We start from the raw sequence: 18377 nt of genomic DNA, 5'->3' as shown, positions 1-18377 counted from the left end.
TGCCTCTCTGAAGAACAAAATCCATATGCACAGACACTATCACATGGATTTGGAGAGTTGATGCTGTGGAGGAGGAGACTAGCTAGATACTGATAGGAAAGAAGAAACCTCAGATGGCAGAACAGAGGTGGCAGTCTGGCTCATGAGATCAGGACAGGGTCTGATGTAGGGTATGCAGCATTCAGGGGTCTGCTCGAGTATGTGCTGAACTGTGTTTAGCAGTTGAAAGTTATAGTTTGCAGATGGATCGATCTGAGCTAGGTTTTGCTGTGAGGAGTTACCTTAGCACTGAAGTCATGTTTGTAGGCTCGGGTGATGAAGTGCCCAGGCAGGGAGGGAGGGAGGTGTCCTGGGTTGAAGGGGGAAGGCATGGAGTTAAAGATGCTACTGACTGAAGCCCACAGAGAGGACTCACTCGGTGCTGCTTTGTGTGACCTAAAAACAGACAAGAGGATGGCCTTGCTCTATGGGAGGACAGCCTGGCCCCTTTCTGGATGCCCAGAGCTCAGGATTGAGCTCTGCAGCCCCTGCAGGAATAATCGCCAAAAGCTACCTTTTCTCCCTAAGGAGGTTATAGCACTGCTAAGAATGGCACGCCGTTGACTATTCAAGTCTCGCTCTTTCTAGTTTTATTCTCCATAAGGACCAGAAACCCACTTGGGGTGCTAATCAGTAGAGAACCAGAACATCATAAGGACACAGTGTGAATACTGACCGTCTAGTAGTGTGCCTTTTTATGTCAGTGGCTCCTCCCAAAATTCACCTCCACAGCACTCGTTTCTGTAAATCCTGCCTTGACCTTAGGCTGGCTTTTTCTTGTTGTTCTTAGAGTAACACATGTTCCTGATTCTAATACTTCTGTCTCCTGTACTTCTTATGTGGGACCAATTTATCTGTTTACTCTGAAAAACATCCTCTCTTCTCTCAAACACCCTGTGCTGTGAGTTTCATAGTTTTATTTTCTTAGGAGTCCCTGAGTCAGAGCAGCTTAGAGAGCAAGTGTTACGGAAAGCATTTTAGGCTCATAATGGGATCTGTGAAAACACCAAGAGCTGCTTGCCCCACTGTGTGGTCTGGGTGTGCCTAAAGGAAATCTGAGCATAGATCAGCATGGAGTAGATCTAATCTAGTGCACACACTCAAAACACAACACCCAAACCTTTTTTGAAAGGTAGTCCAAGGCCTTCTCCTCAGTTACTCGAGGCACAATTCATGTCAGTTCAACAAACTATGTTTTGTTTAGACGACATTTTTTGACATATTGGTGTTGACTTTGGCATAAGGAATATTTGAGCTGAACATACTGAGAAAACAACAAAGGCAGGAAGCTCACTCCCTGCCTCTACTGAAAGCAGGGCCTTCATCTCCCACTGTGGAACTGCCCCTCTTCTCCCCAGAACCAAGAGGACAACTACTTTCAAATGGAAAATGAAGGCATCTGTTGAATCTACATAAACAAGCCCCACAGAAGAGCCCTGCCCACCAGCCCTGTTCACCAGTGTCCACCTTGGGAGTTTCAACCCTCCCTCATTTTGTCCCCTCACCACACCTTGTTAAAAGTGACAATAGGTCCCCAGATCTAATTGTTTCTTTGGGCTTTTTTTCTTTCAAGCCCCCATTTGTATAAAATTAAAAGTGGCTGTGTTTGCCTCTAATCTGTTACATTGACTTTGGACAGTTCAATTTGCAGGCATCAGGTAGAGAACATAAGGAGTGAGGAAGGAAGTTTTCCTCCCTGATATCTAGGTACTTTCCCAAAGTGACTGTGTGTGTGTGTGTGTGTGGTATGTGTGTGTGTGTGTGTGTGTGTGTGTGTGTGTAAATTTTAGCTTTCTCCAACATTTTCCACAAAGCATGTCATCATCATAAGTCCTTTCAAATGTCTCTTGTCATTAAATTCAACTGTGACCAACACTTGCTGAATTAGTTCATTGATCGAATGCTGTCGTCATTACTGAGGTCAATGAAGGGGCTGTTTCTTGCCAAAGGTCATGGCATGAGTTACTTGGACTAGGCAGAGATAAGAAATTATCAGGCAACCTGTATGAGTGTAGAACTTCTCTAAATGTATAGATATTAGTTTATCTAAGTCTTGTTTCCTAGTTTTGTTTCGTTTTCATGGCTTTGGATTTTTTATTAAGCTATAATTTATATGCATGAAACCCAAGAACCTCCCCCCCACACACACACACACAAGTCAGGGTTTCTCTGTGTAGCCCTGGCTGTCCTGGAACTCACTCTGTAGACCAGGCTGGCCCTCAGACTCAGAGATCCACCTGCCTCTGCCTCCTGAGTGCTGAGACTGAAGGCGCACACCACCACTACCCAGGAAAAGCACAAGATTCTGAAACAGATCGGTTGAATTCATTTTGATGGTTGCTGGTTATTAAGTTTCTAATGTTGTGTCTCAGGTACATTGCCTCTTAGGAAAGCCACCGGTCCTAACACCAGCTTTGTCTGATGAAGTGACATTTGGCCATTGTGATAACTCACGCTGCCTTTTCTTTGTTCAGTCTCACTACTGGTCTGGTATTAACATCCAAAATGTTTTGATTAACCTGAGGCACTTAGAGTATTTTATGTCTGGCTCAAAAGCAAAGTTCATGTCTACACTGTGTAACTCAGCTCACGTCAGCAATCTGTGGAGTCACGAGCGCAGGGGTGGGCTCTCCCTAGAGAGGGCTCTGAAATGGTCTGTGGTTTGTCCTGTCCCATCTTTAGTCATTTCTGCAGTGTGGCTGACCTGTCTCCAGTGTTGCCACCAACCTCCCATGCAGGAGAAACTTCCAGGGCATGGCAGCGCTCATGTATGCAACAGATTGCCATAGAAATGACCTGCATTTGTATTGTGTGTCCCCAAAGGACTGGCTGTCCTGCATGTACACAGCCATTCATTGACCCACCCAACCATTATTAAAATTAACAAACAAGCAAATAAAACAAAACCCTATGAAGGGACAACTCTGCCAGGTTTATGTCAGAGATTCAGCCTTGAACAGAAGCAACAAGATAGAATTCTGGTGGAGAGACAAATGTTAGTCAAATCTCGTTTTGTAATTTTTAGCCTAGGGAAAGGGGTTACGGAGAAGGCAAAGTTCCAAGAGGTAACACTCTAGCAAGAAGAAACTCAGCAAACTGAAGAAAGGGAGGAAGGCTGTGTGGCTGGAGGGCTGCAGGGAGAGGGGAGCAGAGGCAGACTAGACAGGTGGCCGGGGGCGTCAGTGATGGTGAGGAAGTTTAGGGAAAATGAAAGGGTGTCGATTTAGGACCAGCTGGCGGAAATTAAGCTTCGATGCATTTCAACTTGATATAGAGAAAACCTGTTTAACAGGAAGAATGGAGACCCTTGGGGCAGAGTGTGGTAAGGAGAGCCTTTTGAAGTAGCTGGTAAGAGACACTCAGTTGCAGATACTGGGTTGGATGCCAGATATTACCTAAGTCTCTGGACCTGGGAGCCTCTGGGATTCTCCCCCCCACCCACCCAAGGAAAGGAGACAAGACAGAGGCGGTTTGTGTGGTTTTCTAGAGGAAGTGCCTTGTGCTGGCACTGGTGGGTGAAGAGGGAGCCTGCCGGTGTTGCACAGGCTGTCATAGCATCGTGGATGGAATATATTTTTGTTGAAGCTGCAGGTGCATAGATCCCACTCCTGAAGCTGCATATCAAGGAGTTGGCAGTGCAAACTGGGCATTTCTATATTTAGGCAAAAAATACTCTTAGAGCAAACTTTAAAACTTCTGTAGGGAAAGAGTGAGACCACATCTCGTGGTGGTGCATTTTATATGTCAGAAAAATTAAGACCATAATGGAAAAGATAAAAAATATCTAGGTTCACTTTTGAGATTTTTTTCAACCTGATCAATGAAGATACCAAGCACGAATGGGCTGGTTTTATTTGGCATACACGTCCAGGTTGTGGTCCGGTCAGCGAGGGATGTCAGGGAAGGAATCTGGAGGCAGGAACCAAAGCAGAAGCCATGGAATGCTGTGCTGCTGACTGACTTGCTCACTGCACGCTCAGCTCGACTGTGCTGCCCATGGTGGGCTAGCCCAGCCCTTCCCACATCAGTCATCAATAAAGACAGCCTCTTATGAAGACAGCCTCTTACAGGTATGGCTACAGGCCATTCTCAGTGAGGCAATTTGTACTTGAGGTTTCCCCTTCCCAGGTGACTCTGAATCGTGTCAAACTAACAATGAAAACTAACCAGGACAGAGGTATCTCCTCAAAGATTCAGGCAGTTAAAGGAGGTGGTTAGCAACATAGATGTTAGCTGATAATAGTTTTTATATTAATACTTGTTCATAGAGTTTATAAATGCCAGAGGGGAACAATGTTTCTACTAAACACAATTAGACTCTGAGCCCAAAAGCCCTCTGGTCTTTACCTCACATAAGCCAACACTATCATTGAAAAGTTGGGTCTTGAGCTAAGGAGTGTGTGACAGACTGGGTGTGCTAGTGGCAGGCACTTGGCAAGCATCCTTGGAAGTCCTAAGGGACTCTGAGCGTGTGTGTGTGTGTGTGTGTGTGTGTGTGTGTGTTCAAGCACACATGTGCATGTGCAAATGGGTGTGGATGCCAGAAGTCATTAAGTTGTCTTCCTCTGACTGTGGTTGTCTTCTTCTTCTTCTTCTTTTCTTTTTTTTTTAAGTCAGGGTCTCTCACTAAACTTCCCGAGCTCTAGGAATCCACCTGTGTCTACCTTTGCAGTGCTGGGTTACAGATGTGTGCTGCTGTGCTAGGTTTTCATGTGGGTGAACTTAAGTTCTCCTGCTTGTGTGGCAGCACTTTACCCACTGAGCACATGCCCTCCAGTGTCAGATACAGGGGTTTTGTTTGTTTCTTTTGTTGTTGTTTTGTTTGTGGCCATGATCCTTTTTTTGAGACAGCGTCTCACTATGTAGCATTGTCTGACTTGGAACTTGCTATATAGACCAGGTTGCCCTCAAACTCACAGAGATCCTCTGTCTCCCAAGTGCTGGGGTTAAAGGTATATAACACCACTAACTTAGATACAGGTTTTCTTTATTTTTATTGTGTGTGTGTGTGTGTGTGTGTGTGTGTGTGTGTGTGTGTGTGTGTGAGAGACATATCCATGGGTGCATTTTGAGGCTAGAAGGAAGTGTCAGATACCCTGGAACTGGGGTTATAGGTGGCCATGAGCCACTTATATGGGTGTTGGCAACCAAACTTGGGTCCTCTGGAAGAACAGCAAACATTCTTAGCCACTAAGTTATGTCTCCAGCCCTATAGGGTTTTTGTTTTTGTTTTATTAAACTTTTCTTTTTCTTTGAAGTGGGTTTTTGCTGGGTGCATGCACTGGCCTTGAATTGCTGAACTCCAGCACTCCATGCGCCCCAGCCTACCAGGAAGCTAGAGCTATGGGCGTGTCCCACTCTAGCCAGTAGTTTTAGTGAAATTATTTTGTCATATAATCAGGTTTGTATTCAGTTGTGAGAACACAGAACACAGAGAATGCTATTGGAAATATCTTGCATGACTATAGAGTACAGCATCTTAGGCAAGAGACCGAGATGGAACTCACTGGTCTTAATCACCCCAGTTCTAAATGCAGTTTGATCTCACGGGTAAATGACTGTGTCTAGCACCACAGATAAGAAGCAGGATTGTTCCATCTCCAGGGTGGGGCTGTGATAACCACAACCCTGTCATTTCAAGGATGCTAAATAAAGCCAGGAGGGGGGGGGTGCACCTATAATCCCAGGACTCAGTAGTGGAGACAAGAGGTTCAAGAGTTCAGTGCTATCTTTAGTTATATAGTGAATTTAAGACAAGTCTGGGCTATATGAGGCACTGTAACAAACAAAGAAAAATATAAGTAGAAACCTTTGGAAGTGTCTAAATCCACTCACCTTAGCTCCCTAAAGAGTCACCCATATTGTTGTTTATAGTGGTTTTAGTCCTTGTAGTTGGTAAGTAGTATTCTAAGGTTGGATATGTTGCACTTTGTTTTATTCTTTGCTCCTAGGAAGACATCTGGATTCTTTCTAGCTTGAAGCTATTATTAATAAACATAAACTGAATGCATTTCATACAGGGTTTTGTGGATATAATATTTTCATTCTTCTGGAATAAATGCCCATCGTTCAATTGCAGGATCGTATAGTAACTGCATATCTCATTTAATTAGAAATGGCCTCTTCTACAGTGAGTGAGTGTGGACACTTCTTCACACCTGTAGTATTTGTGGTGGTCACCACTCCTTATTCCAGAAGAGCAGTTTTAAAGACTGGCAGAGCTTGTCAGTGAAGAGAACTGTGCAGTGATTTAACACAGGCCTCTTTATGCTCAGGATAAGCTCTGGGTACATGCCTTTGTCAAAACAAAGTGGATGCATTAATATTAGGTGAAGACTGTATTTCAAAGTGTTCGGGGGGGGGGGAAGAGGACTAGCAGGCTGGAGAGATGGCTCCGCAGTTAAGAGCATAGTCTTCTCTTCTAGAGGACCAGAATTCAATTCCCAGCACCCACATGGCAACTTATGATCATCTATAACTCCAGTCAGAGGACCCAATGCCCTCTTCTAGCCTCTTAGGAAATGCACATATGTGACACACATGCATGCATGTATAAAAACACCCATGCACATTAAAAAATAAATAATAAATAATCAAAGGGCCCTGACTTGGGGGAAACATTCCCTCCAGAAACCTTCCTCCTTGCTTCCTCAGTTCTGATTTCTTCCAGGCCTTGACTAGAAGTCTTATATGTCAACATTAGAAATTAAGAAATTGTATGTCAATATTAGAAATCATATCTCTGCTTTCTGTGTCTCTTAATATATTTCAAAAAAGCAAGACAAGTAACTGGTCTCTTGCATACCATGCTATATTGGTACCTGTTGTTAGGAAACTCTGGGTTCCTTCCAAGCCTCCATCTGCAGTCTGGCACCATTAAAAAGTTTATTTGGGGGATCCTTTCCCTCTGCGTCCTGCTATGTAATTGTTAGGGTGCTAAAGTCTGTGCTGGAGTTCTTGACATTGAACTCTCCTACTGGTGAACTTCAGAAAGCTGCATGGTGTTTCTCACAAAGTCTCTTCACTGACCCAGAGAGTATTTACTGATGTGATGGTTTTAATCATTAACTCGGTCTGAGACGCATGGGAACCTGCCTGCATGGGTCTGACCAGTTGTGAGGGTTAGCACTGATCTCAGGGCCAGCATAAGGAGCTTCCCCTTGAGAACCACCTGTCTCCCCTCTTCTCACTCAGTCTTAGCAGTTCTTGACTCTTCAGAAGACCTGATCCTGCTTTCCAGGAATCTTACTTATATAATAGCAGCTGCTCTAGCCTGTGTGTGTGGAGCAGGCTTTGCTTCCATCCTAGGCCATATGTAGAGACTTAGCATGGAGGTCCTCCACACTGTTCAAGCTTCCAAAGTGTGATCCAGCATCCTTACACATCAATTTTCTGAAACAGAAGGGTTTCTATTTAGAGCCTGGACAGCATGGCGCATAGGGAATTGGAAGCTTCCTGGTTCCTGTCTGCACCTGTCTAGCTCTGGTGGCCCATTCTAACCAGGTCTCACTTGTCTGTTCTCCTGTCATGGCAACAGTAGGTCTCGGGGATTCTCTAACTGAAGTCACCCTGCTAGGCCAACACTCTTAAGGAGGAGATGGGTGCCAAAACTGGTATGTTGTCCTCCGTCTTGTCCCAGGAAGCCTGCTGCTTAGACCAGGCTCTCTCTTACTAATGCACGAGGGAAGGGTTTACTTAAAAGTCTTTTAAGGGTTAATTATCTATGCCAAGTTCTTCTTCTTGGATCTCTCTAAAACCCTAAGAGAAACTGAGATTAATAATTGAGGCAACAGTAATAGCAAACACTCAGACGAGCTTTCACGTAACGTAACTTAGTATATTGGCTGCTCTTCCTTATGGATTCTTTGTAATCCTCTTACACGGGATATTTTCACCCACAATTCAAAGATGAGGGAACTGATGATGTCCAGAGAGGGTAGGAGCCCAGGCCTGTGGCTGCAGCAGTGCTTGAAGGGAAAACACCCTCCTCCTCCCATCGACAGTAACCTACGCCTAGTACTTCCTTATGAACACAATATAGCATGGTTACCAGGTTTTCCAGGGATTCCAGAAGCATCTGGAAGAGCAGTTTTCAAAGCATCCCTGTGATCACCTGCAGTGGAATTCCCTAGGCTGCTTGCCTGGCTGGCAGATGGGCTGAACACGAGTCTCTGTGTTCAGAGACCTGGTCTCTGGGACCAGGACCAGGAAATCTGCATTGTTGCAGAGCTCTCCGGGTGAGTCGGGTTGAGTGCTTTGTGGATATTAAGGTCCTGAGACCAACTGTAGGGATTCATGAAACTGCTACAGGGGAAGACACTGTAGTTTTGTTTGTTTTCTTTTGAGAGCCACTTAGTAAAGAACTTGAGCTGTATAAGCCATCAGGGTCTCTGTTGGAGCTACTCAAGTCCACCGTTGTAACGCCAAAGCAGATGGACAATCCATAATCAGTGGGTGTGGCTGTGTTCCAAGAAAACTGCTTTCAAAGCAGACAGTGGATTGCTATCCTCATGTAAAGTCATCCTGGTCTGTGTAGCTTCTGCATCCCCTTCTACAGACGTTACATTATGCCTCTTGCTAGCTACAGAGCTTGCTCATGGTAGGAACTGGGCATGAATCCTATTAATTAGGTTGTAGTGAGGCATTTAAAACAGAAAGCCCCTCCTCTCCTGCACGAAATGTTACTTAATATTGTGAGCCTAGTGCTACAGACCTGTTATCTAGCTATTTTGGAGGCTGAGAGAAGAGGATCCAAGTTCAAAGCCAGCCTTGGTAACTTAGACTCTTATTCCAAAATATGAAGCTAAAAAATATATATGCTAGGGATATATCTCAGTGGTAGAGCACTGTATTTCTATCTTTACTTAAATCCATTGTTTTAGCTTACTTTTCTGTAGCTATGATTAAAAAACAACAACAAAAACGCTCTAACCACAAGCTACTTAAGGGAGGAAAGGGCTTATTTTAGCTTATAATTCCAAGTCAGTCTAAGGCTGAGGGAAGTCAGTACAGAAACTCAAACAGATCAAGAACTTGAAGCAGGAATAGAAATAGGAGTGCTGCTTACTATCTTGCTCATGGCTGGCCCTCAGCTAGCTGGCTCATACAGCCCAGGCCACCTTCCTGTGGGTGGTGCCTCCCACAGCAGGCTGCCCCCACACCAATCATCAATGAAGACAGTCTCTCACAGGCTTGGCCACCATCAGGCTAGTCTGATTGAGGCAGCTCTTGTGTTGTGTTAAGCTAATAATGGAAACACACCAGAACAGCCATGTCGGTTTTTCTAGAACCTCCTTTCTTCCCTGTGGAGAAGCCAGTGGAGCCAGCACATGGCTTCACTCCTGATTCTGTCAGCTCATTTCCAGGAGCTGCTGCTTCAGGAGGGTTCGCGGTCCCAACATCAGAGTCTTTATTTCTGTCTGTCCACTAAATCTGGGCCACATGTTGCATGATTCTGGTCAAAGCACCCAATGTAAGACACTTCACCTTCCAGGGCATGGGTCTTCAAGCTGTATGTGCTACTTTCGTCCTACCCTGTCTTGATCAGAGCTGGATCACATGGTCTCGTCACAAGGAAAAAGCAAATATAGTCCAACAGTGAGTCCAGAAAAGGAGGTAGGTTTGTCAATCTAGTATGCGCAGCAGTGTCTACCTTGTCGGTCACGCCTTCCTAAATGGAGACTGAAAAGGCCTATCAGAGCACCAGGCAATCTTAGTATGAATAAGGCATGCTGTTGGGCACTAGCTAGGAAGGTCTGGATGATGTGTACATAGATCATAAATGTCTGCTTATTGCATATCCGCCCTGTGCCAGTCAGTGGGTGGAACATAAAGTTCTTTGTAGAGCTTTGGATTACCCCTGCCGCTGAGAACCCTTGTATGAACACCTGGGGAGGGACATAGTTACAGGACATTTCTGATATAGCTACAATGCCTTTTACAGTCCATGATCTGTGCCCTAGGCTTGGTTTTTACCACAAGCAAGCTCTCTACAGAGTGCCAGATGGAATGTGATTAGAGAGAGGGAAGGGCAGCAGAGAGCTGGTGTCCTATAGCTGTGGCTTCCTTGGTTTTTTTCCATGGGATGTCCCTCTAAGAGACATCTAGGGAAGGGAGATACATAGAGACATAGGATTGAGAGCTGTCACTTTGCTGTGTTTGCTTCTGGCTGTTTACAAAGATAGGGAGCTGGCACCATGTCTAGAACCCCTTCAGTGGTACTGAAGATGGCCCAGGGAAAGGATCAGAACCCCTATCTTTGCTTTCTTCATGTTAGGGTTTGTTGAGTCTGACCTGCTGTTGAGGTTGATTTCATCATGGTCCTGACTGAAACCTCAGCCAGGGCTGCAGTCGGGACAGAGCATCCATTCTGCCTGGTCTTTGCTGTGCAGAGACCTACCTCTCAAGAACATGTGCTGGTCCATGGTGACCCAGCCTTACAGGAAAGGACCTTGGAACCAAAATGCAGGACAAGGGCAGTACTTCCAAGAGTGTTTTCTGACTAGAGAGGCCAGGCTGGGACAGACCACAGAGGAAAGTTGTGTTAGTCTCTCTTAAAGATTTGTGTGTGCGCGTGTTTTTGAGTGGGGGGAACAAACCATATCCATCCAAGCAGGAAGGTAGCCTAGGCACCCCCTTCCAGACTGTTTGCATTGTTATGCCACACATTTTAAGCTAAAGGAGTAAGGGCAAGAAAAGGTTAAATTTCTCATATAAGATTAATTCAGCCATCTCTGTGAAATGGTGGAGGCAGAATACCATTAGACTCTAATCTCATTTCTCTCATGCTGTCTTTCTTGGAGCCTATCAAACAGTGCCCTGGCAGAGAGTCAGCTCTGTGGATGCTGAGCATCAGAGTCAGTCTCTTGCCGAATGTGCCAGGAGGGCTGTAATTTAGAAAATGTAGCTACCTTGTAAGGAAGGATGAAGAGGTACTGAGTGCACCTGTCTCTGCATGCGACAGTCCGAGCAGTTGGAATTGGTGAAACGTGATGCTTGCAGGGTCTCATTTTCTGTTGTATTAGAGCTGTTTGCATGACATGGTCAAGCTAAACTTACAAAAACTGTTGGTACTGGGGGGCTGCCTGTGGGTTCATGGCTACTGTGTGGAGTCCTAGATAGACTGAATAGTCAATTAGGTATATGCCTTTGGAGAGGGGAGCTATGCATGCAGTGCAAACGCAGTAGCAATTTGCATCCTTGTTTTAATTGCTCTTGGACCACAGCATGTGAGTTTGCTTATCTTGTTTAAGCCTGTCTGGGTGGGGACAGAGGGGAGGGTGGGAAGTATTAGTTGCTGCCATGCCAAAAATAAATATACTCAGATGTTAGATGTTTATATTTTCTGTTAGTTCTCTCTCTCTCTCTCTCTCTCTCTCTCTCTCTCTCTCTCTCTCTCTCTCTCTCTCTCTGTTTCATGTTAACACATAAAAATCTTAAATTAAAAGCTGGAGGGGGGAGGGAGGGGAGCCGATGCGGATTTGGGAATTTTTGTCTCCTCCTTAAAATACAGCTTTAAATGGTGCTGGGTTTTTTTTTTTTTTTTTTTTTTTTTTTTTTTTTTTTTTAATGTTGCATATTTGGGACAAAGAGACTCTATTCTTTTAAGCAAAAGATAATTGCAAGATCTGGTTCAGCAGCTTTGTCCCTTGCCTCAAGTTCCTGCAGGGTTGCCATCCCCTTCGGTAATACTGAGTGAAGTCTTAAGCAGCCAATAGCGCTGGGAATTTCAATTGATTCCAAATGAACTAAATATTTAATTCAATCATTACCTATACTTCTAGGGCTGACTTGGACGTTTTTCTTTTGACTAAGGGCTTCATGAAAGCCTGACTCTGCAATGGCTGCTGGGGACCGAGTCTGTTGCGAGGACGCTCCCCTGCAGTGAGGCGTCTGGGCACTGCAAACCTGTTCCATAGCAGCCTTTTTTTCCTTTCTTTCTTTATTTTTTTTTTCTTTCTCAGAAGGTGTGTAGCCAGATCGCTATGTGTCACACTGATGAGGCATTTCTGTTCCAGCTCCGTCTCAGAAGACCTAGGCTGTAGACGTGGGGATTTCAGTAGGAAACATTATGGATCTGTGGAGCTGGTAAGTTAATGCTGTCTGTTCAGTGGTGGTGCACTGATTCAGACTTAGAGGTGATTGCCGAGCTTATCAACCCCTCTGTTGTATGTTTACTATCAATCAGACTGTGCTGTGCCGAGATTTAATTTGAATCAGTAAAGGTTATGGTCACTTGGTCACCTTTATGCCTTTACATTGCCATTGCTTTTAATCTCATGTCTTCCAGCTTGTTAAAAATATGTTGTGGCTCAGAATTTTTCTCTATTAAGCAGTGCATAGAATTAAATAATTTGTGAATGAAGAAAGCTAGTATTTCATTTTCATATTATCTTGTTCTAAAAGTTTACAGATCTAGTTCTAAAAGTGTATTGACTATTGACATTCTGATTGTATCTTTGCTTTCTGGGCATGGGACAGGAGTTGGAACGTGTGCGGTATTTTCCTGTCATAACCCTATTAGTTGGACCAGATCAGTAACTGTGACAGACGATAAATGTCTAAAATGAAATTAATTGTTTATAACAAGAGACAAGAGAGTCTGTGATATGATTTTTAGAGTATATGTTCCTCATGAAAGAGGGGAAATAAAATGAAAGCATTGATAGACTCAATTTTTAAGATAGGATTGCGATTTAGTTTTCCAATTGCATGAAACCAATTTCAGAAAATGTGCTTATAAAAGGTACTAGTTATTACTGGTCATTAACTCTACTATTCTGTTGATTAAAAATATGTTGTTTCTGTCCACAAGCTTAGTAGCCAGGTTCCCACTCCTAATACAAGCTGCACCTTCACAGGCTTTAACTAGGAGAGCAGTTTACACCCAAGTCGAGTAAACTGGTCCTCCAATTGATTCTAAGTGTGCAGAACAGACTGACTGTGCGCCTGGCTCAGGGCGGAGCATGTTGCAAGTGTAAAATGAATGAAAGGGTTGGCCCCTGTTCTTAGGGGGCTCCCTGTCCTTCATCCGATCAGATTCCATGCATCATGTAAAGAGTGAGGATGGCCACATCAAAGGTACACCAGCTGATTCGGTGCCTGTTCTGTAAGTCACTGTCAACCCCTTACACTCCGACTCAGACACAGTCTTCCCTCAAGGAGTCCGAGCACACGTGTAATTCAGAGCAGGAGGCTAAATAGAGAGGCACGGAAGTCACATGACAGGAGCACGAAAGGAGGGAGCCGCCCACCTACAGGGGACCTTCAGGGAGGTGATGGAAGGCCTCATGAAGGTGGAAGGATGGTGGGATGTGAGGGGGTGGCAAATAATAGATAGCAGACAGGCGTGGCAATGATGTTCCGTGAGAGCAGTGAACAGATGGCCTTACCTGACAGAGGCGAGGCCACAGGAAGTAGTGGTGACAGAGAGCGGCTTCAGTTCACATCTCCACTCCCCCACAGACCTCTGTCACCAGTCACAGTAAAGTGGTGTGACTTCTCGGTGTGTGCTCCACGACTTTCTTGTTCCATCATTTGCTGCTGACATGATCTTGAGCATCTCTTGTCCTCAGTTTTCTCATCCACAGAATAGGGATATTAACATTTTCTCCTATAGCTTTGCCCTGAGGATGAGACAATGGCACCCAGCCCTTAGCACATTCCCTGTTAACCTGCCACAGTAGCAGATGAACACTAGACTGGATCCAAGAAGCGGTCCAGAGCCCTCGTGCACATAGGGAGGTACCATAGGTGTGATGGATGAGCTCACAGATGTGTGCAAAGCACAGATACCAGAATGGTCTTTGAGAACCGCAGATGAACTGAGACATCAAAGTCAGAGGGAAAGCTGAGTTACAGACACAGCAGGTCTGGAGTTAACCCACGGTCTGAGTTTCTGACAAGTTCCCAGACTGCCATTGATGTTGTCAGCCCCAGGAGAGCCAGCTGAGGAGTCACCCGTCAGCCCTGACAGGATGGCGACACAATGAACAGAAAGCTCCTCATCTATTTGTTCATGATTTTCCTCTGGAGCTGTGTGTGTGTGTACCCTCTACAAATATCATAAAATAACGTTTAAATAGGGCTGAGAGATGGCTCAGCAATTAAGAGCATTTGCTATCATTCTGAAGCACCCAGTTTTAAGTTCCAGTACCCACATGGTGGCTCCCAGTCGACTGTAACTCTTGCTTTAGGGGATCTGACTCCCTCTGCTGACCTCCACAGATGTAGTCATACATATGGACAAAATAGTCACACACGCAAAAATAAACAAGTATTTTAATTAGCATTTAAATATATTCTAGAATTCAGTAGACAGTCTCATCACCTTGTACCTGCGTTCTCATTCCTCCTCAGCCCTCTGCTCTTTAAAGCTATGTATCCGTTTTCCTTTGACATGGTTGGAATAAAATCATCCACTTAATCTTGTGTTATCCTTCTTTCATTTAACAGTTTTGTAAATATCTTCTCTGCATGTCACCTGCAGAGTCACCATTTTGATTTGGATGTGGCAGTCCAACTTAATGATGAGCCATTCTCTATGTAACAGTTTCCTTCCTTTTGTAAAATTACACTGTGCCTAGTTTTTCCATCTCTGAAAGGACATCCACACTGATGGTTAGAATGAACAGAAATCCAGCTTCGGGACCTAAGAATTGTGCCTCAGAGTAATACAGTGCAGTTAGTATCTATGGATGGATTGGCTCCAGGTCTCTCCAAGGCTGTTAAAGCCCCTTACATAAAGTAACATCTTTTCATATACCTTCCTTATACTAGGTCACCCTGGGTACTTACAAGGTAAATGCCATAGAACCAGCAGTTACTGAGTGTTAGAGGAAAACAAGAAAACAGTTCACATGTGTTCATAAAAGACAGTTTCCTCCTGATGTGAAATGTCCATGTGTGATGACCTACTGTGTGGTTAAAAAAACAACAGATATGTATGTTCTATGTTTATCAGGAAATGGGTCTATAGTTTTTCTTAACCTGATGTGAGGAAGACTATTGGGAACCCAGAACTCAGACTTCAGAGAACGTTGCCAGGAAAAATTTAGTGTAAATTTTGCCCTTAAAAAAAAACGTATCTATAGCAATCTTTGGGCAGAGCTAAGTATGGCCATTCAAGTCAGTACTGGGACTTAGTACAGTAGACTTAGAACTTCATTCCACAGGTGTCGGTTGGTTATAAATTTCATAAGAAGCTCAGATCTCTGAAGACTCAGGACAGGGTTCTTTAGCCTTCTCTCCGTTTTTTGAAGACCATCCATGTGGCAGGCACCATGCTGGGTTCTCAGGGGGAGTGGAGAGATAAGTCAGTCTGTCAGCTGTCAGTGGTCTAGCTTCAGAAAGCAGCTCTGTCCTGTCCCCAGCCTACAAACCACCTTGTGGTACCCAGAGCTTGTTTCCTTCCAAGAGCATGTGGATTGAGCCTCAGGCATCTGGCTTCACTATAGTATAACTTGCCAGATGTGTCTGGGCAAGTCTCTCTGGGAAAAGCACAGAATACACAGCTGGGTCTCCAAGGACAGGAGCAAGCACCGTTTCTCCCCAGGCCACATGACACCTTGTTCTCTCCTCTCCTTGTCTGCCCCTGTCTTCTCTCTCCAAACCAGCCACCTTTGTTGCACATTGCCTCTCCAGTCCCCTTTCTTTTAAGAATTTATAGTTACATATCCTTGATTCATTTGAGTTAGCTTCTGTATATGTGAGAGTAGAGAGCTTTTCACCCTGCTCTTTAACATGCATATCCTGGGCTTTCCCAGCACCATTTGATGAAGACTGGCCTTTCCTCCTTTGCTAGGTCACAGCACCCTTCAAAAGCATCTGTTGGCCATATATGTGAGTTAATATGGGGGCTCTCTCTTCTACCTCATTGGTCTGTCCTCCAGCAGACCGATAGTCTATAAAGTGTTGTGAATGTACAACCCTTTCCTTCGTGATTGCCCCGTGGTTCATTTTGAACTGTTGACTCTTATCATCTTTATGACCCTTGTGACCCTTACTCCACCTTGCTCGCCATGCTCTGACTTCTGATCCCACTGGCTCTTGAACAGCCTCAGTTTTTCCATGCCCCAGAGCCTCTGCACTCGCTTTCTGCAAGGATTCCCTAGTGCTTCTCGTGCCTGAGCTTGATGCTGTCTTCCCAAAGCTCACCCCCCGCCCGCCCCCGAAATCCACAACTGCTCCCCACTGTTCCTTAACTGGACAGCAGTTGACTTACCCACTACTCTCACATCCATTGCAAGTGATGGAGAATCCATGTCTGTCTTCTTCACTGTTGTATTTATTTCTAGAGACTAACGCTAGACTGGCATATACTCATTTTTTTAAATATTTTTTTTTAATTATTCAATTTGATGTCAGTTTCCCAATCACCCTGGATCATATAGGTTCCAACTCTTAATTCCCACCATAGTCTCATTTCTTGAATTTTGAGTTTCAAATTTCAAAAAGAAAATTATAGATTCATTCCTCTTAGATTGGGTATGTATCGGGGCAGAGGGGTCATTTGATACACATGAACCTCTTAAACCATTCCCTCAATAGAGTTTGTGGAAAGGGCAGGGAGTCTCCAAGGAGGCCAGCTTAAACATGAGTGTAGTGTGCTGAGGAGGGAGCTCAGCAGGGAGAGTGCTGGCGGCTACAGACCTGAGTCCACATTCTTCATGCCTTATTACAGGTGTGGCAGCACACACTTGTTAACCTTAGCCCTGGGAAACACTACACGTAGGACCTGAGGGCTCACTAGCCAGCCCGTCTAGCCAATCAATGATCCAGATTTGATGAGACCCCCATCTCAGAAAATCAGGTGGTGAGGAGCAGAGGAAGCCACTGAAGCCACCTCTGGCCTCCACGCACGCACACATGGTTGCATACACACACACACACACACACACACACACACACACACACACTGGATCCACAACAGTCTCTGTGCAGTGGATTATTTAAAAGCATCTCATGAAACTTTCTTCCCCTGCTAGTGGACTCATAGCCTTGCCACTTTCATTGGTTCCATAAGTAAGGATGCAGATTTGTAAGCCTCTCCCAGCTAGGAAGCCTAGCTTTTGTTTGCTCATATAACCCTGTACTAAACACAGCAGGAGCATTAGTCTCAATGATACTGGTTGAAGAATGAGAGTTCTAGCTTGAGAGAAAACTAGAGAACAGTTCCTAACTCATGAAAAACAAATAAAAGAGAAACCAAGCCCCTTTGACTACCACCAGCACAGTTAGACTCATTAGCTTGCTGGCTATCCTGCCTCAACAGATGCCATCTTTCTTCCTGATGGATTGCAAGTCCAGGCTCTCCTGGCAACAGTCCAAGCAAGGTCCAGCCCGTGCAGCATCAACCATCTCTCAGCGCCTCCTATCGAAATCCGTCATGGGCGGCAAAAGATTGTAGCTTTTATTGATCTGTTCTTGGCCTTTGACTGGGTGGGCAGGAAACTGATACGGAGAAGTGACAAATGGCAGGAGCATCGTAGAGACCCTACCCAGCGCAGTCCAGCTGCAGACTGTCGGGCATCTCTGCCTCTTCTGCTTCTGGGAAGTCACCATCTGCAAGTGACTTCAGAGTAGCCTAAATCTGAATATTGTCCATCCCTTTTGGCATCGCGTCTTAGCAGGTGAGCTCACACTCTCTGTATGCATGCTGCTCTGCTGGGCAGGGAAGAAGCAGAGAGATGCTTGCCTCCAAAGGTGGCAGGGTTTTATTGTTAGGAGCTCAGAGTGGCCTCAAAAGATGTCTGGCATATGTGCTGTCTGAGTAGTTGTCAATGAACCTGTTCTGAATCTGCAGACTTTCATACTGGAAGATCCTCAGAGGTTTTGTTGTTGTTGTTGTTGTTTAATGTGTGTGTGTGTGTGTGTGTGTAGAGGCCAGAGGTCAACATCAGGTGGTATTCCTCAGGTTCCTCACTCCTTGCTTCTTAAGACAGGGATTCTCACTTGTCCTGAAATTCAACAAGTAGGCTAGGCTGCCTGGCCAGGAAGCCCCAAAATTCCTCCCATATGTCTCTTTAGAAGTGGGGATGGAACACAAGCACATGTCACTATGCTCAGCATTTATCATTATAAATAATAATGTTGTTATAAAGATTTCAGAAACATATTTTGAGCATATTTCCCATGCCTCCAGATTCTCTCCCCACTTCCCTGCCTACCAACATCATGTTCTTTCTTTCTCTTTCTGTCAGAAAGCAAAAACAAAGTAAGAATTAAAGCAAAAACCTCAATAAGACAAAATATACCAAAACAAAATAGAAAGCCCATGAGTGCACACGAATGTGCACAATACACACACAACACACACACAGTGGCAGTTCATCTGTGTA

General features: G+C 44.7%; 1 protein-coding gene across 1 annotated transcript in view; it reads left to right on the top strand.

Moving 5' to 3' along the window:
• The window catches only part of GARNL3 (GTPase activating Rap/RanGAP domain like 3), a 132718-nt gene that overhangs the window by 24879 nt on the left and 89462 nt on the right, over window positions 1-18377 (top strand). The window contains exon 3 of the mRNA XM_080927048.1: window positions 12057-12126. Coding sequence (XP_080783174.1) covers window positions 12057-12126 — 70 coding nt within the window. The remainder of the gene's footprint in view (window positions 1-12056; window positions 12127-18377) is intronic.

This window comes from Micromys minutus, assembly GCF_963924665.1.
Source record: "Micromys minutus genome assembly, chromosome: 13".
NCBI classification, from domain to species: Eukaryota; Metazoa; Chordata; class Mammalia; order Rodentia; family Muridae; genus Micromys; species Micromys minutus.
Note: the sequence above shows the minus strand (reverse complement) of the source record. Positions and strands in the feature narration are given on the sequence as shown.